The sequence below is a fragment of the Excalfactoria chinensis genome, chromosome 1 (assembly GCF_039878825.1).
Source record: "Excalfactoria chinensis isolate bCotChi1 chromosome 1, bCotChi1.hap2, whole genome shotgun sequence".
NCBI classification, from domain to species: Eukaryota; Metazoa; Chordata; class Aves; order Galliformes; family Phasianidae; genus Excalfactoria; species Excalfactoria chinensis.
The window spans coordinates 75,669,770-75,689,624 of record NC_092825.1 but is presented as its reverse complement, the minus strand read 5'-3'; the positions used below and the strand labels follow the sequence as shown (position 1 = coordinate 75,689,624).

Sequence of the window (19,855 nt, the reverse complement as noted above, 5' to 3'; positions counted from 1 at the left end):
TATTGCAAATGATTCTACAAAATACAGCTGTGGGTCAGTGCAAGAGAAGAAGCATCAATACATGGAGAATGTGATATGTAGGGAAAGAAATAATTGCTTGTCTGAGCATTGTAAATTAACTGCCTTCCTGCTGCCACAAACTAATTTGATCTCCCACTTTCTCATTTCCTCAGCTAATTGGAACTTCAGTTGCCACACATGTAAATTCTGCCTTGCAGCTGTATTGTTTTAGGCCAGCTGAACAAATTGTTCAGGATGGTTTGTGGGTGGGAGCAGCACCTCTGGTCTTCTAGGCCGGCCTTCGGCTGCTTCATTGCATTGCTGTGGCTGTGCCTTTGCAGACAGGAGTGTGTGATGCTACATCCCTGGAGGTCTGAGCATGGTGCCTGGAGGAAGGCTGCCCTATTTTTCTCTTGTGCTACTTGGAAAACTCCCTAGGCTGTTAGGTTTTTGGTTTTGGTGAGGAACAAGCACACGTTGCTGGAAGTGAGGTGGGTAGTTGGGAGCAGTGGTGCTGGGTGAGCAGGGGATGGAGAGAGGTGTTTCCCTTCAGAAACCAAGAGAGAAGACAGAAGGATCAGCGTGCCTGATGGAATTTTACCCTTGACTGACATGTAACCACTCATTTCTGCTTCAGTGATAATTCTGGAGCAAGAGAAACCCAAGTCTGCAGGTAATTGGATCATAATTTATGGCCCAAACAGAGAACAAGCTTTTCCTCTCAGCTTGTGAAACATTTAGACCTCATTTATCCCTGGACCAGTCTGATTAAGTCTGTTTTTCTGACAAATGGAGCCTCCTCATCACTGTCTTCTGAGTTGGCTATTTTAAAGGTTATATAACGTAGTGCTTTGCTCCAAACTGATGTTTTTCTTCCCTGAAGGATCTGGTATAGATCCAAGTCTGATGATGTGCATAACTGACTGAAGTTAGGTGTTCCAGCTCTGCATTTCCTTCTCTTTTGGGAAATGGAAGATCGTTCCTTTGGAGAAGTAGGAAGCACAGATCCTCCTGGTACCAAACTTAGTAACAGTTTCACATCCTAGACAGAAACATGGAGCCAATCTTTTTAGTTTTCAGTAGGAGAAATCAATTCCCTCAGAAGAAGAGCTGAGCATGGATTATAAGCAAACTAGTTTAGGATCTGAGAGGCGAGTTGCTTGGCACCAGCATTTAGCAATACCTGTCTGACTAAATCTGACACTTCCACGTGCTGTTTTGATGCTACGAGGAAGAGGGTGTGCACTAAGGCAGAGGCCTGAAGGTTGGTTGTGCATCTCATTCCTAGCATACTTGTTTGGGGTTTCCTTTTCTGCCTGCACCCTGTGGAACAGGAGAGTGGCTCAAACTCACCACCTAGGGGTGAGGCTTGAGTATTCCTGTGGTTTTTGAGGTTCTTCATAAAAGAGACCTCATCAATTGTTGATGAAGAAGTCAATGTTGATGGACTGCTAAAATAAGATTGAAAAGGAAGCTTTCCCTTAATTAGCAGTGAAGCGCTTTGGATTCTCTGACCTTTTCTAATCTGCAGAATGCTTTTTCGACCATAAGGGCTCTTGGCAACCATTCACAGCCCAGCAGGCTGAAATGCCCTGCTCTGGTAGGAGGCTTACATCTGATAGAGCTTTCAGCTCTGTTTGGAAAAGTCTTCCTTTGCAGGTGGCATGAAATGCCTCACTGATCTTCAGCTTCTCCCTATGAAAGGCACATCATACCATGTAGTCAGGGCCCCTTGGAATGATGGCTTTCACCTTGCATCCATAGCAGTACAACATTCATACCAACTGCATGGGATGAGAGACACTCAAGTATTTTGGCTGCAGAGTGGCACCAGGATAGCTTTAATTGGGTATTTGAAAGCTAAAAATAGTGGTTTTCATTTTGTTTCCTGAATTACATAGGCATGGTCATTTTGATGACTTGGTGGCTGCAGGAAATGCCGTTCTGCACTCTTTGTCTGAATTGACTGTGCTGCCACATACAGGTGTGCAGGATTTCCCTGTCTTCGTTCAAGCAACAAATCCATCTCTTTACTTGCAGTTAGGGTTGAAGTGGCTTTTCAGAGGTTCCCAGCACTTGTAGTAGTTTTTATCTAGGCGGTTGGAGGTTTTGAGGCCCCAGTCAGTTACAGCCATACTGAGGGAAGATTCAAACATGAAGGCCTGGTGGGAACAGGAAAGGAAGGTTAGGCCAAGGGAGAGTCTGAATCCAGGCAAGGGGGTTCTACTCTAGCACAAAAAGGAGCTGTACACATGGTCCAGCTCTGCCAAACTCTGCATCCAACCTGATCAGCCCAGGGGGAGAAAGCAACTCCCAGCAGAGATAGGCACATCTCTTCAGAGCTGGTGCTACAGTGCTGGTGTTAGCCAGGTCCCAGGAGTGACTTCGCACTCTGCATACCCTGAAAGCCAGGTTGCTCAAACAGCTTTGGCTCTGAACCCGTCGGTGATCATAATTTTATTTTAGGGAGTAAGAAAGGAAGACAGCTGTGGGTTTGACTTCTTTGTCCATAGCATCAGACAAAATTTAAGTTAATCAGAATGAAAATTCCCAGCTTCCTGCTCAGGCAACAGCTTACCTGGTCAGATGATCAAAGATGTCACATCTCATGTCTGATCAGTCAGAGAGATATGAATGCTACAGCAATTTGGTCCAACAGCTTTTCCACCTTGCTTTTAGGAAGCTATGCTTTTTGTGTGTGTCAGCAGCAGTATGCTGTGCTGGGTACAAAACCTTAGAGGCTCCTTACCATAGTCCCTTCTGCAACTCTCTCAGGCTCCAACTTGGCTTTGCTTGCCTTCTCAAAACAGTCAGCATCTGGTCCATGTGGAGTCATCATGCTGTGCAAGCTGGCCCCTCCAGGCTGGAAGCCCTCCTCCTTTGCTTCATAATGGCCTTTGATGAGCCCCATGAACTCACTCATGCAGTTCCCTAAGGAAGGCATAGAGAAGAGTTTGTGACACAACAGGAGCTGAGATCTCCTTGAAACCCACAAACCGAGCAGTATGGGAGGTGGAGGTTAATAAGCATGGCTGCACAGGAGAAGACAGCAGGGATGCTACAGGCAGTGCTTGCAAAGTGGTAAAGGTTTTGATGCGGGCAGACCTGTGTTTTTCCTGCCACTTTGAGCTGTATGAACGTTGAAGCTGCATACAGACTTTATGGGTAACTTGGTATTTACAGACTCAGATTAGAGATCTGAAAGCTCTCGAAGGTAATCAGAGTAATCATCCCTGTGTTATAGGTACTGAGGCACAAATGCCGTGGTGAGACAAACTGGTATGCTGTCCCAGGCTGGAAACACAATTACTTTGTTCTGTGTCCTTCTGCCACTCCAGTGCAGCCAGATTCTTCAGTACCTTATGCTTTTGATGCACACAGGATCTGCTTAGTTCTCAAGAGCAGAGCCACTGTGTGCACAAAGACAAGGAGACAAATTCTGTCTTTCCCTGAGGAAGAATCCCTTGATGTAACCTAACTTAGCTACAGATGGCCAAATCCAGTAATGCAGGAGTTATTAGTTATACTCCCTCTGAAGAAAGTATGCTAACAACTGCCATTGCAGCCTTCCAGCTTTAGTAGATCTGATGTGACTAAACAATATGGCAGCTTTCTGCTGAGTGGTCAGTTTGCTGCAAAACCAGGACATGCCTCTGCAGCTCTGCTATATATAGCCCCGATTAACCGCTAGTTCTGTCTTTGTTAAGTACAACCTGAGGCCTGAAAAATTTAACAACAAAACTAATTTAGCTCAGAGCACAGTTGGCCTAAAAATGTATGCAAACAGTCATTTATTTTCATCCCATGTTGTCAGCATCTCCTGTAGGAGTCGATTGTACAGGCTTTTCATTGAACTTGCTCAAATGCTGTGCTTGGAGCACTCAGGGAACAGTACAGGCTGTGAGAGCTTCATTACTGATGTGCCCACTACGTAACTCATCCTATCACTTGGGGAGAATGGGCTGGTGAATAGTTCCTTCCTCTGGCTTTTGTAAATGCCAGTGGTACCGCCTCCACTGTGCAGCAGTGAAGAGAGGCTCAGGAGAGCCAATTCAGCCCTCCACTGCAACCCTGAGCTGGCCCTACTAGGTCATGGGCAGCTGTCACAGTGCTTTATTCCACGTGTGTTGTCATATTTTCCATTCTCCCATTCTTTCATGACCTAATGAGTTCTGTGATTCATGGCTGGATGGCAGGACAGTATCTGACCTGTTCATGCAGTGCCAGTTTAAGTGTGCATGCCATCTCAGCGGGAGCCCCTTGGGTACAGGCACAACCACCTATGCAAGCACAACCAGCCCATCACCTCTGACTTTTCCTGAGATTCTGCAAATGAGAACATCTCTGGTTTTGTTCATTTTTCAAGGAGCACTCACTGACTCCAAGAAGCTGTGTGTAACTTTGCCAAGGGCAACAAATGAGACTTTTTCACTGCGTGTGCTTTCAGATAAATGGAGGCTTGGTTTTTCTGTGCCTCTGCACTCAAACAAAACCCACAAAGACCAGACAGACATACTGTGGTAGTAAGGTGGCCGGAAGGTGTTGTTGGCAACCCCCCATCGTGGGGGGAATATGACAAAGTCAGCGATTGCCACTCCAGGACGGGTCGACTTGGCTGTCAAGACGGTAAAGATAGATGGATCCTGAAAAAAAAACAACAAAGCAGAAAGCATCAAACAGAGCATGACTCGGGTCACCCCATCGATAAAGCTGGGTATGAATATGCATAGCAGACCTTGGCCTTTCCCTGCTTTCTTCAATGTGAGGATCCCAAAATAATTTTGCTTTCCCTCCCTTCTCACTCTAATGGGTCAAAAATCCCCCTTGTGTAGAGGAGAAAGCTGAGGGAGGGTGAGCAAGCATGGTATCCTTGGGATTTGGGATGCAGCACTGCGACTCCAGGAGCAGTCTCCAGCGCTCCTACCATGAAACCTCCTTCTTGGCAGCTTTTGGAGCACAACATCCTACTGGGGTATTCGCCTCACAGCACCAGTGGCTGACTAACAGGGAGAACAGAGTGCAGATAAATTGTGGCTTGCTTCAAGGATTTTTGAAGTTTCCACTCCAGTAAAGTGATTTTCTGGGCTTTGATCCCAAACCTATCTTTCTCCTGGCAGGTTATTTCAGAGATTAAACAATGCTTTCTGCTGGTTATTTCACTAGCGGTGCTTCTGTCTCCTCGCACACCCACTTGTGGAAGCAGTGCCAGGAGATGGTACGGCTGTGGGCACCTCTCCCACTGGGCTGGTTTCTTTTTTAGAAGAGCTGCTCACGTTGATTTTGGCTTTAGTTATTTTCCATAAGATCTAGAAATTATTGCAATGAGAGCTGCCAGCTCTTGGAATGTGTTTCAAGGGCTCAGACGAACCAGGGGAAGGAGCCTGTATCATTGCAATAAAGAACAAGAATTTTAAGTGTGTGTCTTTTCTCTGTGTCTCACGGTGCATGCTGGCTTCAGTATTCAGCCCTCTTCCAGAGAGCAGGCTTTCTATGCTAAGCTGTTTAGGAAGCTGATCAACCTCCAGTTCTGTCATTGCACCACTAAGGAGGCTGTCTTCTTTTTTTTTGCAAGGGCTTGTTTGAGGCCCAGGAAAACAAATGTGACAGATCTCACACTGTTTCTTATAGCATAAGGTATTTTTTAACAGGCACAGGGACCCTGGAGCTCTGGGTGAATTCTGATGGTACAGCATCCACAAAGCTTTGCTCTGCCTTAATTGCCCCTGAACTTACCGCATGGTCAAAAGCGACAGAATTAATGACCATAAAGTTTTCCAGATGGTATTTGTATGGTGTGTAGTTCCCATGCCAGGCTACAACGTTGAAGGGGGAGAATTCCTATCAAAGCAATAGGGACAGAGAGAATGTTACCACACACAACCCTCCACCTTTCTGCACACGCACAGGGTGCTGCCCCTTCTCAAGTTAAAATAGGTTTAGTGCTGATGAGAAGTGTACTGACAGTCTGGAGCACAAAGGCCTTCAGGCACAGCCTGATGCTGCGAGGACATGATTTTCCTCAGTGCTCCCACCTGGAGAGCCTTAACCCTCCCTCCAGGGCTCCGTCTCTGAAGAAGTTTGAGTGCCAAAGCAGTGCCTGAGACAACATGCACTGGTGGTTGCTCCAGTGTTTTCCTATGGCCTCCTTACCTGCTGGGCTGCAAACAGCTTGCCCTGGTACTTGCTGATAACTGTGTAGCCCCCTGGAATTCTCCGGTCCTCATACCACGCTACTGGCACCAAGAAGTCACGTGGGTTCGCCAGGCCGTTGGCTCCTGCAGAAGAAAGAAATGTAAGAGCTTGTTGGGCAACAGGGCTCTGTGGGTGCCCTTCTGCGTTGGGACTGACCACACTTCTGGGTCCATCATGAAACCTTCAAGATTCATGTGCTTCTTTGGCTTCTATAAGTAGATAACTGTAACATGTCCTAGCATTTAGGTCCACGCTCCCTTATGTGACTAAGATAAGCCTCCCTCCATTCTTTCCTAAACAGTATTAGTCCTTCAACCTCTACTAAAGATGTGTAGATGTTGGGAATTAAGCAAAAATAAAAAGTAAAGAAATATAGAGGATGAATTGCTCTCTATTGCTGGACATCCTGCTGCTTGGACACTTAGAAATGCAGAAGCGTGTCATGAGGGAGCATAAGACTTTTCTGAACAAAAAAGGAATAAAATGAGGGCTAGTGATACTTGTAGACTTTGGGCATACTGAGGGTTGGTTAATGTGAGGAGTGCATTTTCAAAATGCAAAGCACCATATGGGCGCTGCAATATTCTTCTTCTTCTCATTAGCATTATTGTTACAAAGTGTTTTGAGTTTCTTGGATAAAAATGCAAGACATTACTACCCACTGCTAAGGTTTAACAGTCAGTGCTTTTCTCCAGCTGCCATTTTTCAAGTGAAAAGTGAAGTTAGAATAAAATAAGAATGAAATACAAAGAGTCTTAGTCTCTGAGGGGAAGGCAGGTAGGTGGTAAGGAGAGGAGCTCTCATAATTACCGTCTCCTGAAAAGGTCTACAGGCAAGGGCACTCGTTTCCTTTTCTCCAGCAAGTAAATGTTATAATAGATGCCTGCCTTCTGGAGACCAAAAAACCCTCCTCTCCAACAGTGTCTGAAAAAATTACCTAATGGGAAAACTTCCCACGAGCAGGCAGGTGTAACAATAGCAATAATCAAGTGGAGCAGGCACATAGCACAAGAAGCAAGGTGAAGGCAGGCAATCCCAACTTGCTAAAAGGAAAGCTGGTGAAAAAATCTGTGTAGATTCAGTGTGGAAAAAGCTGTACAGAGCATGTTGCATGGGGCAGATGCTGGAGTGGGGCCCAGCCAGGAGCTGCAGGCTGGATTGGCTCCTACCTGTGGGTTCTACAGCTCCAGATTCACTATGGCTATGAGGTGCTTTCACAGGCCTTCAGTGGGAATAACAGTGCCAGGATGGAAACTGCCTTTAGGGAGGAATGTGTGCATGGGAGGATGGATTACATGGAGATAAGATATAGATTGGCAATTCCTAACTCTTTCCCTTTGGATTGCTCTGTAGGTCTGATGGGAGATGGTTACCAATGGGTCCCAGGTCAGGTAGCTCAAAGTGTGCCCCGTACACTTCCAGGATGTAGCCTCTGGTCTCTCCAAACACCTCCACGCTAAAACGCATTCCTTGCTGGAAAAGAAAGGAAGAAACCAGGATCATCCCTGTACTTGGCTAACAAACCAAAAGCAACTCAATGCAGGACATGCCAAACACTCTGTGGCTTTGGTTGCCTCTAGCAGGCCCTCAGATTGCCTACACACTGTGACCTTCTGTGGCCACACATCGCAGTGTGTGAGGTGCTGCTCTTTGAATTGGATGCCACTGCATTCTCCACCTGGAATGGGTGTCATCTTCCACCTGGGGCTCTGCTACATGATGGAACTGGCTTCAGCTGGGTTTCTCTGGTCCCTCCAGCCCCACATAGCTCAGCATAAACCACACAGAGCTCAGGTTTTAGCTGCTTGCTCCAACAACGGGCTCTCCAGCTAACCACAGCCCTTACCTGGATAACACAGATTTCATTGGGCTCCACTAGCATCTTCCCAAACTCAGTTGTGATGAGAAGCTTTCCTTGCTGGGGCACTGTGGAAATAAAATGGAGGTAGAAGAGATAAAGGAGCAGGCTGTCACTGTGTGTGATGACTTCTTCTCAGTCCCCTTAGAAGGAAACAACTGCATTAGCTAGGTAATAGCTTATTCTTCCTGCTTTCTGAGATCACAGGTAGTGTTCCACTAATATCTGCAGTACTTTCTTTGGCTTTTTTTGGCATTGAATCACTCACATTTTGACCTGGAAATCTGACAGATTTACAAAACCTGCCCTTTCACCTCAAGTACTAAGGGAGGTGGGCATGAACAACATTTCATAAGAGAAATGTTCCCACTGGGGGCCTGGAAGCATTTCTGTCCACTGGTCAAAAAAGATGCAGGTAAATATCAGGCTCTTGGTCTTGTGATGCCGTGCAGAGTATTTTTTCTGCATGCATGCTCTTCCATGTGCCAAGCTCAGCTCTCATCGTGGCAGTCTGGTTGCCTGAGGCTGGCAGAGTGCGGGAGCTAAGCTACCATGCCAAATGATCTTGGACTGAAGCAGTGAAGGCAATTCGCAATAAGCTGTTCAGAAATTCTAGAGCTTATGTTTTTCCAGATAACCTCCAGTGTGTGCCTGCTAGTGATCTGGGAAGGGATCTCTGATAGCCAGGCTGGGGGAGCTGGGTCACCGCTCAAAAGGAACAATGTGTTCTGGCATGGGTGTGCCCCTTCTGTGCTGCTTGGCAGTGATGGGACAAGCCTGAAAGCCCAGCTATTGCCAAAACACCAGATCTGGGTGGTATGTGAGTGAACTTATCCCTCCTCAAGTCTTTGAAGATGGCTGCCAGGCTCTGGCTTTGAAGGAGGAAATAAGCAGGCAGGTGGCAACCCAGATATGCCCTGCAGGAGAAAGGAGAAGCCGAAGCATTGACTCACCAATCAGGAAGTCACCATCTGAATTATAAAGGCATCTAAAGGAAAAGGAGAACATGAAGGTCAAGGTTTCACTTGTACACATGCTCTTACAGAATCACAGCACAGCTGGACTTGGACCTCTGGAGGTTACTTGGTCCAACTTCTGCTCAAGCAGTGTCACCCAGACCAGAGTGCCCAGGCCCGGGACCAGACCATGGTATTAGCAGGGGAGTTTTGAGCTGGGAGACCAACAGAAATGCAACACATGGGTTAGGGGAGATGATGCACAGGCAGGTGTAGGTTTGATGTGTACAGCCTGATAGCAGGTTCTTTTCCCACCTTGGTGCTATCTCTGTAGCCTTGGGTGAATCAGCCTTAGACAATGGGTAGTGATGGTCTCCTGCGGCTGTATTCACCTCCAAGGAGCACTGGTCCCTGGCACAAGAGCCTCAGGCCCATGACATCTCCTTTCCCTGCATCCTTTTATCCATCTCCCTCCTTCAGCCCAGCCTCCGACAACCAGTCCCTGACCTGTCAAGCATGGAGGTGTTGCAGACGAAGATGTGGATGGCGATACCGTTGCGTCCTCGGGGCTCTCCGGCTCCGCACAAAGTGTGCAGTCCCTGTGGGCAGACCCCAGGCCTTGGGTGTGAGTGTCAGGCAGTCAGGATGTGCAGCCCCATCCTGCTTCATCCCATCCCTTGGCTGGGTATCAGCCAACTGCCTCACCACTTTTGGCTTTGACCAAATATGCTGTTGACTTGTCTTTGAAATCCAAAGTCCCAGCACCCCAACTTACGCTCACAAAGTCCAGCTTGTTCTGGGAGGCTTTTGGGATCTCAAAGGGCTTCCATCTCAGCTAGGTTGCAGGAAACAGAAAGCAAGAAGGGAACAAGGTGATTATAAGGTAAAGGATGGCAATTCAAAAGGAAGCAGCCTGCTTCCCCTCCCTATTGCCCTCTACTTGCTGAGATTGCTTCTGTTTCCTCTTCGCCTTGCTTAATTTGGTCTGCAGGTTTCTTTTGATTTATGGAGCTCTTTCCCTTTGAGTCATAATTTTGTAAAGCAATTGGATGGCCTGTGTGAGAGCCAAGGTTGGTGGGTTCTTTGGTTTGTTTGTTTGTTTCGTTTTGTGTTTAAATCCTATTTAAAAGCTGTCTGTTCCTTTATTCCTAACAACACTGCTGAGAGCAGGGAATTTCCTCCCAAGGCCTAGTGGGACCCCTAGGCAGGAGGTGCCAGAGGAGTCCCCAGTGTGTTTATTACCACTAAGGAGTATCACTAGGGTCTCTTCAGAATCAGTTGCCACAGTCACGAGCCCATTGCAGGAGGGATTTTGGTACAAATTCACCCAAGCACCTGAGATCAGCAGGATGGGAATGGCTGATGGCTCTACACAGTAATCCCTTTAGATGGATGACAGTGGGGAAAGCTGTGGTGTGAACTAGGTGAACCACAGAATGCCATGGGGAGCTGAAGATGGGCTGGAAGCCTGCACAGCTGCAGCTGAGCTGTATTTGGGAAGGAAAACTACAGGAACCTAAACAGCAGCCTGTCACCTCTGCTCGGTCAGTGGCTGGAAAACGTGTTTCAGCAGAACCAGGGAAGTATTTAGACAAATGGGCAAGCCATCGGGAGGCTGCAGGATGGCTAATGATAATGCATCAGGAAAGGGAGGAGCTGAAATCAATGAGCACGAGGTTATGTCAAGAGGAGCACAACGGGAGGAGAGAGGCAGATTAGCAGAGCTAAATGTCCTGGGGCTGGCAGGGAAGAAATAATGATTAAAGATGATAGCAAGGCCGTAACAGAGGGAAACGAATGCTGTGCCTCTCCAGAACGGGGCTTGATTTCCCAGGAGGGCTACAGAGGAACAGGCTGGCAGACAGCAGCCTCCTGACAGGAGGTGATGGCAGTGTAGGCCCCAGCATGAGCCACTGATGCAGTAGGATGATGGAGCAGCCCGCGTTCTGCAACCCACATCATACCAAGGGCTGTCCCCCTCCCCAGATGGAGGGTGTAAGGTTACCTGGTTGGGGTCAGGCTCCACATCATCCCAGTGGTGTGTCAGGTGGCTCTCGTGCAGAGGCTGAAAGGGCTTGTGGCAGACGGAGGGCAGGATCCGATAGAGCCAGCTGTGGGGAGGGACAGGGATGGGATGAGGCTGGGGAAGAGGTGAGGTCCTCTGCATGAATGAACCCCAGTGGGCAGGAGGAATATTAGTGTTGGTGGCCACTGGAGCAAGTGGTATATTAAATATTGAATGTTGTCTCACAGTCAGAGACTTCCAGAGAGGTAGGGGGATTCCAGAGGGATTTTGTTATATCTGTAACTGAAATACAGCTATTTCTCGGGTGGGAACAAAGGCTACATAAAGACTGAAGTTCAGGCAGCACAAGGATGAGCATACTAGCTAACTAAAAGACCAAGGGAGCTTCAGGAACTAGAAGGTCACAGGCAACACCTGGATTTGGGTGGATTACTGAAAGTAGCATTTTGTATGACTGCATAAACCCATAGGGCCAAAGTTTTTGGGCCAACCCATGAGATGAGGCCTCCTAGCACCACAGGAAGTCCCCCATGCCTCTGTCACTGTCTGAATATTATCTGGAGGTCTCTTCCTGAGCACTGTGGGAGCTGCCAGCCCCCTGCCTAGTGTGATTCAGCTGCCGAGTTGAATCCTTTGAGGTTCAGCAAAGTGGTAGGCTCACCATGTCATCCTGCACCACTGGAGCCCATTACCCTTTGCAGGGTGAGTTCTTCTAATAGAGAGCAATGGCAGCCCAAGAATGGACATCTCAGAAGCCCCTCAGAAACATGTCTGACACTTGGTTTGTCCAAAGCAAAGGTTTCTCAACCCAGGGCTGATGTCAGTGTCCTGCCCCTGTGTCCCAAGGCATCCAAGGGCACCTGTATGTGTCCTGATTTATCCCCACATGCACCACCATCGTACCTCCTCCTGTTGCTGGCCCGGGGACAGGTGAAGGCTGAGCCTGAGAGCTGCTCCGCGTAGAGGCCATAGGGGCAGACCTGTGGGTTGTTCTGCAGCGGGGAGAAAGAGGAACCAGCAGTGAAAGATGTGTGACACTCCCAACCCCATTCAGTCTGTGAACAGCCCAGGCAGCCCTACATCCCCACTTTCAGGGTTCTGGATGCCCAATATGTACCAGCCCAGCCTAAAATCCATTCCTCTATAGCATCACCTGGAAGCTCTCACAGCCGTCAGGAGGCACATAGGCTGTGGAAGCATGCTGCTAGCACCAGAATGCAGTGAGAGCACCATAGGAAACAGTGTTATTCCCAGCACTTACAGACTGTATATAATTACAATTTGCCTCTTTTTTTTCTTTTTGGCAGCCATACTCTGTTCACTGCCCCTCTCCCTTCTGCAGGTTCTGGGCCAGAATCCTGTCCCTGCCATGCTGGGTCACCCTGCAGCATCACATCACCTGCTGGGGGGGTGAGGGGGAATCAGTAAGAGGAAAAGCTCCCAGCACAAATCTCCCAGCCTCCACACTCTGTCCCTCTGTCTTGTTGGCAAGGGTGCACAGTGGAGCAGGGGGATCAATAGCCCTTGTCATTTTTGTCTGAGCCAGCACGACTGCAGATGCTGGTCTTATAAATACTGCAGTGGAGAAAGGATCCACCCTTGGGATTGAAGATTTTCCATCTACTTCACAGTCAGGTTTTCTATTAACGCTTTCCATGCTGAACCCAAACTCTGATCTGATGAGTGCTCTTTGGTGGGGTACCTCTGCAAAGCTGGCCTGGAAATTCCTGCCGCCATAAGGACACCCACAGAAAGAAGGGACTGAGTGCGTAGCACCAAATGAGGAGTGAATTCTCCATTAAAACAATCCAGCACACTGTGTTTTAATCGAGTGTGTTCTCAAGTTGTCTATTTCTAACCACAGATCTGCCCACTTATGACAGCTCATAGAGGGCAGCTGCCATCCTGCCAAAGGCCAGTAACCCCGCTGAATTAAATCCATGCCTGCTGAGATCCACAGGAGTGTGCACTGTCCCTATGCTAAGAGTCAGACTTCTGCTCTGACTCAGTCCCCACCAGTTCCCTCCTACCCAGCATGCCCAAGCCACTTCCATTCCCAAATCCTTTTGTTAAAGCTGCTGCTGAGCAGAGGAAAGCCAGGCAAGTTGCAGCTCCCAAGCAAAACTTGGTGTCTCACAAGGAACTTGAACATAATGGGAAGTATTTAATTCTGATTTTTGCCAGCGTCTTATTATTCTCATCTTGCATAAGGGAGGCACCTGAAGACTTTCATTGTGGCAGAGAGAAAGAAAACACATTAATTTAGAAAGAAGCCCAGGGAACAGATAGTCATTCTGCTCCGTGTCTTTTTAATTAAGCATTTTCACAAGCTCTGTACCTGTCCCTCTGGTAGAGCTCCTGGACAGCGTGGGTCCTCCGAAGCGTGTTCATTTCCAAATCCTGACATGTACTGTAAAGTAAATCACACAGTTCTTCAGTGTTTTGAAAACAGAAGTCAAACCTCTCCAGACAACTCATCCATCCCTTCCCCGTGCTTTTTTTTCCTCCACAATCTTTGCATGCATTGAGACTTGCCCCAAGTGGTCTGCTTGCTTGCTTCCGTGCACCATCTTCCCATCTCCCCAGTCTGTTTCACTAGCAAGCCCTGTGGTAGGCTGAGAAACACAATCAGGACCTGCTCTTCTGTTGGACCTGCATGTACATTTTGGTGACATTCTGTGCCAGAGATTGAAACTGAGGGTCATTGTGTTGCGTGATTCTCATGACACATCTCCATGGCCATCATAAGAAAGGTCAGGACTTAGCTGGGATGAGGGAGGCTCTGCTGGGAATTAAGCATCTCACTGATTTGCCCTAAATGAGTGTAACCCAGTGGAGGTGTGAACTGCCTACCACGGCAGCAAGCAAGAATTAAGGTGACCATCTAGGGTCCTAGGGCAGTGTACGGGTGAGGGACCCATCCAGCAAGTTCTGTGTGAGGGCACAGATGGGGCTGCAGGACCCCGGGTGAGGCAGCCCCTCTGATCCTACAGAATGAAGCACAGCCCCTCTGCATCCTGCATGAATGCAGAGGTATTCTGGCTGCGATCAATGGCTCAGCCTCATGGCCCAGCAACAGACTTAAATATTCATGCTGCCTACTGTCCCTCTCTCCGTACACAGCCTGAAGGTGCTCGTGGTACTGCTGGGAGGCAGCTTGTTCGCTCAGACCTCCCAGCTTCAGATCGACCTTTTCAAAATGCTTTACTTTCGTTGTGGAAACCACTCCCCTGGCACAAAACTTACTGCAGCCTCATCTTCTAGGGTAGGCAGGAGTGCGTTTGAGTTGGAACAAGGTGCTTGCCCAGCTGTCCAACTTGGACAGAACAATGCTGCCGTTGCCTTGAGCAGAGTAGGACTGGGTTTGTTACTGCAGTGCGTGGATTTCTTCCCCCTGTTCTCAGATTTTGCTGAAAAAAAAACTGAGTTTTTTCTCAGGTGCCTGTCAGCTATTTGTAAAAACATTGTCCCTTCCCAGAGGGACTCACGCTGGCCAGAAGCCCTGCCTCACCCAAACCTGCTTTATGTAGAACTGGGGAGGATGGATCTCTCCTAACACAATCTGCTCTCCACCTGCTTCTGCACGAAGCACATTGATATGCAAAGCAGCAGGCCACCTAACCACCCTTGGCAAAGGTAATGTGATGGAACATTCCTGCTTTTTTTTTTTTCCTTTTTCCTCCTTCTGAAAGGAAATGCAGCACTATCTGCTGGAACTGCAGCAGTTCCAGAGTGAATCCACATCTCACCACTGCATTCTCCTTCACCAGCTGCAAAGGGTGGAGGCAGGAGGGAGCTCTGGCTGGCAGTAAGCAGGAGAGGAAAGGGGCAAGAAAGGATGCTCAGCATAGGGAGGGTTAATGCAACTGCTTTGAGGAACATCACCCCTGTCTGCAAAATACTCGGGCTTAAAGCTGGAGGAGGGTCTTTTCTGGGGAGTGCAGGGAGAAGCTGCAGCATCATTGTTCAGGCAAAACAGTTTTTCTCTGCTAAGGAAAAAATAGTCCTCAGGTAACTGTGTCGAGGGCTAAAAAAAAAAAGACACTTCCCTATGGAGGGCAGGACTGCAGCTGCAGGACTCAGACGATGCCCTGATGGTGATTAATAGCCCCGAGGTTTCATTGCTCCAGGTTTTACCTGGCTGTTTGGCATGGCTTTTCTCATTCACTCACTCTCTTTTGCTATTCCCATGGGGATGGTTGCCTCCTCTCCTTTCCTTCAGGGGTCAGCACAGAACACAATGTGGTTTGCCAAAAAAAAAAACACCCTGCACAGGCTCCCACGTGTAAGTGCATGGCTGGGGAGTTAAAGCTATTTGCATGCTCACGTTCTGGACAGGGAGTAGAGATTTTGTTTATTTATTTATCTTCCTTTTGCGATTTTATTTGCCTGTTGGTTCATTTTCCAAGTAAACCAGTGCTGGGGGATAATTAAAACATCGTAGGGCTCAGATGCTTTGCAGCAGGAGAAAACTGCTGCTCAGATCCAGCTTTGAACCTGGCTCAGGAAGGCTGAAAACCTCACCAAGAATGGCTTTCCTCGTCTGTTGCCTCCAGAGTGCGGCCACAGTTGTTGGGATGGCTGTTGGGGTGTTTTGGGGCATTGCAACCTTTCTTCCATGTGATCAGCTGTTCTTCATGGCAAACCTTTCTTCCCCATGGCCAAATCTACTTCTCCCTTACCTCTCCTTCATCTCCACAACCACTTCTTGTTCTCCACAACCAACCCTTCTTCATGATCAACCCTTCTCCATGACACAGCCCAGGGCAGTGACCTGCTGCTCTTTCCCTGCTCCTCCTCCTAATTGATCAGGGACTTTTTTAATAGTTGGGCAGGTGATTTCTCTGTGGAACAAAAAGTTCTCTGTGGTCCTTTGCTTTCAATTCTGCTTTTAATTATTGTCATTATTTTGTTCATGATCCCATAGATTTTTATGTAAACAGGATCTCAGGAGTATGTCTGATTCCACCTTGTTTTTGTTTTGTTGCTTTTCAGTAAAATAGGGGAGATGAAAGCGCAGCTCAGCATTAAAAATTCAGCAAAGAGCATTGATTGCAATAACTGGGATGCAAAGCAGAGAGCTCGCAATGGGTGTCACGCTCTGACCTATAAACCATAACCTTTCGTTCACCAGATTAGACAGCAGGGATGGGAAGAAATGTATTTGAAGTCCAAACACATGGGCTGCAAGATAATTAAGGCCCCTCTTCAAATGCTGCATAATACATTTCTCTATCTGCTACTGCTGCAGGAGACACGAAAGCAACATTCATCTCTGCACAAGCAGCTCACTGCCTTGTCCCAGCTCAGAGGGGCCAACATTGGCATGTTTAGGATAAACCCACAGGAAGATGAATGAAAATAGGGGCAGCAGGAGGGTGAAAATAGAAGGGCTTCCCAACAGTGTCAGCCCTTTAGTTTGGGGAGCAGCACAGCAGTCCTGGGATGAGACCTCACCCACTGTAGTGATGACTTGGTGCCCTATACCACAAAAGTGCTGGCAAAATTTGAGATTGCTGTCCTATAAATGAACAATAGAACAACATCTGCCCTCGCAATTCACTCTGTGCTGGGAGAGGAGGGCATGACTTGTCAGGAGGAACTAGCACTGGGTTTTCCATTTACACTGAGACATTGACCCAGGATGGAGCTTTCCTAGGCCACTGGGAAAGATTGCACCAGGGTTGCAACAGCTGGGCAGATGTTAGTGGCCAGATTTCATAGGCTGAGGGGGAAACACCTCCTGGCAGCAGGGCAAGAGGGAGAGGGGGAGAACAAATAAGGTAATGCAGAGGTCCTGAACAGGATCAGCTGGATCAAGAATGATTTCCAAAGGAGAAGAAAGTGATAATAGCCCATTTGTGTGAATTATAGCAAAATCCTGTATCTTGAGAGGTCTTTTGAACACACCTTAAAACACAAAAGGGAGATACATTGAAACTAAATGGGATACATTACCTCCAGCTAAAACCTATTGCCAGTCCTCAACTGCAGAACTCACTATCCTACACTTCACTTCCACCAGCCCCTCCAGGAGCACCCACCAGGGAGTTCTGGTGCCAAGTGAGGGTGCACAGAGGGGATGTCAAGGGCAGGCAGCCCCAGCACCCTCAGCCCCCACAGCCCCTCACCTTCAAGCTTGTCATGGTCCTCTTGGTCTTCCTCCTTTGTCAGCAGATGCAAACCCTGAGCAGATAAATAGCCAACGCAGCCTGAAGTGGTTTCAGAAGTCCGTGAGTGTGTGTGTCCAGCCGGGAGGGCTGCATCAACCCTGCTGAGCTGGTCACGGGCTGGAAGTGAGAAAGTCCAAGAGAGCTCTGTTTGCTCAGCCCAGTCTGTGTTTAATCAAACACCAGCCTTCCCCCTAGTCCAGTCCTGGGAAGGGTTTGGAAATAAGAAATAGAAGCGAGGGGGACAATGTCACTGCTGCTTCCTGCACATGGGTGAGAAGACAAGGTGATTAAGAACAAAGAAAAGTCATTTTTTTGCAACTTATTTATGAGCCTCTACTGTAAATCACACCCCTCACAATTTTGGTGAATGACCCTCTAAATACATAAGCACACATTTTGTTCATTATGCCTCTGAACCACGTGGTATCTGGTCTTAGGGGACAGAAGAGATCATATCCCCATGCTGGTGAAGTCAGTGATACCAGTGTGGTAACATTACACAGCACTTCAGGGCCCGAGGGAAGGGATGGCTCTGTACTTTACCATTAGAGCTGGTGAGCAAAACTTACAGAACTCTGAAATATTAATATTTGGCAGGAAAGCTGTTGCCAAGGAAGGAGCAGAAGCAAGCAGGTGGCACAGAATACTAATGAAAGCAACTCTGCGTTTCCAGAAGTTGCAGGGGAAAAAAAACTAAAAAAATTTAAAAAAAAATAAAATCAATTGATTTCATTTGATTTTTTTTTTCTTACTTTGAATTCTCCTCTATCTTAAGAAAAAAAAAAAAAAAAAAAAAAAAAAAAAAGGAAAGTAGCAATGTTTTTTCCTTTCTTTCTGTGGCCTGCTCCATTGGGAGGCATGCCTTCCGATTTAGATGTGACCCTGTGGTTAATGTGCTCTGTGAGAGGGACAACTGCTAGTAGCCTGCCTGCTCCAAAAACCTCCGCACACCACCCTCAGTAAAACACTGAGGCTACTGAGAGCTGCCACTTTTTAATGTCTGCAGAGAAAGGAGATGTGCTGGGTAGAGACTCTGCAACAACGCTTCTCTGGGAGTATGACAAGATGACTCCAGCTCTGCTGCCCGGCAAACTAGGCTGACTGCTATGAAGGAGCGAATGGAGCATATGAAATAGTGCAGTCAGCAGGACTAGAGAGGCAATCATCCCTCTGTACTCAGCTCTGGTGAGGTCACACGTCAAGTGCTGTGATCAGTTTTGGGCCCCTCGCTACGGGAAAGACATTGAGGCCCTGAAGTGTGTCCAGAGGAGGGCAGTGGAGCTGGTGAGGGGTCTGGAGCACAGGCCTTATGAGGAGTGGCTGAGGAACAAGGAAGAGGAGGCTCAGGGAAGATTTTAATAGTCTCTATAGCTCCCTAAATGGAGGTTGTGGTGAGGTGGGTGTCAGCCTCTTCTCCCACTTAACTAGGGATAGGGAGAGAGCTAGTGGCCTTAAGTTGCACAGTGGAAGGTTCAGATTGGATGTTAGGGAAAAATTCTTCTCAGAAGGAGTGGTGAGGCACTGGAACACACTGCTCAGGGAAGCGATTCGGTTACCATCCATGAAGTTATTCAGTAACTAAATGTGGCACTGAGGGACATGGTTACTGGGCATGGTGAGGATTGGATGGTTGGACTTGATGATCTTAGAAGTATTCTCCAAGACTAATGACTCTATGATTCTGTAAGACAGTGGTTATTGATAAGGGAGGGGTAGTTTGCCTTGGATATCCCCTCTGGCCTTAGGATAACATAATAATTCTGGTTAGGAAGGACTTGAGAAAGTCACTACAGCAATATTCAGCTTAAATCAAAGTCAGCTTTGAGATCATACCAGTATTGTTTTGAAGACTTTTAAGAATGGAGAATGCACAGCCTCACCTGGCAGTTGTCTCGTGGTCAAAAAGTTGAACTTCTATGCAGCTCAGTCTTCCCATGTTGGTGGTAGATGCCTTATCATGCACTACTGTGAAGAGGCAGGTGCTATCTAACTTCTTGGTATCCTTCCCGCAGGTTTTGGTTCTCCCAAGGCTGCATCATTTACAGGCCAAACCAGCCCAATCTCTCATCAGAGGAAAGCTCCAACCCCTGAACATCTTGTCTGGTCACAGTTCAACTTACAGCCATTCGTCAGTACATTGGGGTGCCTAAAATTGGATGCAGCTCCTCCTCTGTCCCTACAATACTTGTCTTCCAGGAGCAGGAGCACCACGGCCAAGGAAGTCCACAGCACCTCATCGGCTCCTTGATTGCTTTTCTATTGCTTGTCCATGTAGCTGACAGGTTTTGAGGCAGTCTGTATTCACTTTTGCATGCTGTTTCACACAAGGTGAACACCGAGTGAACATAAACACAGCAAGCACAGATGCATCTCGGGAGACGTGGGCTGTGGGGAAATTACTTGGAAATGGAGATTGAGAGATGTAGTCAAAGACTTGTCTGGAAAGATGCAAGACATTAATTGAGAGCACTGTCAGGAGATGGTGCCTCATAACCAGTAGAGACAATGAATGTTGTGGAGAGATGATCCAAGAAAGGAAGTGTTCCATTCTTTCTCAGACTGTGGGTGTTTCTGTCTGCTTGAGATCAAGATTCCCCTACTGCCTCCAATGTTCCTTACTTAGGCTCTGCTGGGGATGAGTTTTGCTCCT

At 47.7% G+C, this 19,855-nt stretch overlaps 1 protein-coding gene across 1 annotated transcript; it reads right to left on the bottom strand.

Annotated features, from left to right (window-relative positions):
- Positions 1–1,926: 1,926 nt before the first annotated feature.
- On the bottom strand, positions 1,927–19,403 carry HGD (homogentisate 1,2-dioxygenase). Its single transcript, XM_072345151.1, has 15 exons — positions 19,086–19,403; positions 17,164–17,465; positions 13,371–13,442; positions 11,936–12,024; positions 11,012–11,117; positions 9,782–9,841; positions 9,514–9,605; positions 9,004–9,038; positions 8,039–8,118; positions 7,566–7,665; positions 6,151–6,275; positions 5,734–5,838; positions 4,517–4,643; positions 2,750–2,931; positions 1,927–2,162 (listed from the first exon to the last, which is right to left on the bottom strand). Exons 2-15 carry the CDS (start codon positions 17,176–17,178, stop codon positions 2,031–2,033), a joined length of 1,320 nt encoding a protein of 439 aa, XP_072201252.1. The 5' UTR covers positions 17,179–17,465; positions 19,086–19,403; the 3' UTR covers positions 1,927–2,030.
- Positions 19,404–19,855: the final 452 nt, after the last annotated feature.

Coding starts and splice junctions, on each gene's coding strand:
- HGD (XM_072345151.1), bottom strand. Junction 12,025..13,370: donor GAGCTCTACCAGAGGGACAG/GTACAGAGCTTG, acceptor TCCCCGCTGCAG/AACAACCCACAGGTCTGCCC. Junction 2,932..4,516: donor CCGGCCACCTTACTACCACA/GTATGTCTGTCT, acceptor TGCCTTCCTTAG/GGAACTGCATGAGTGAGTTC.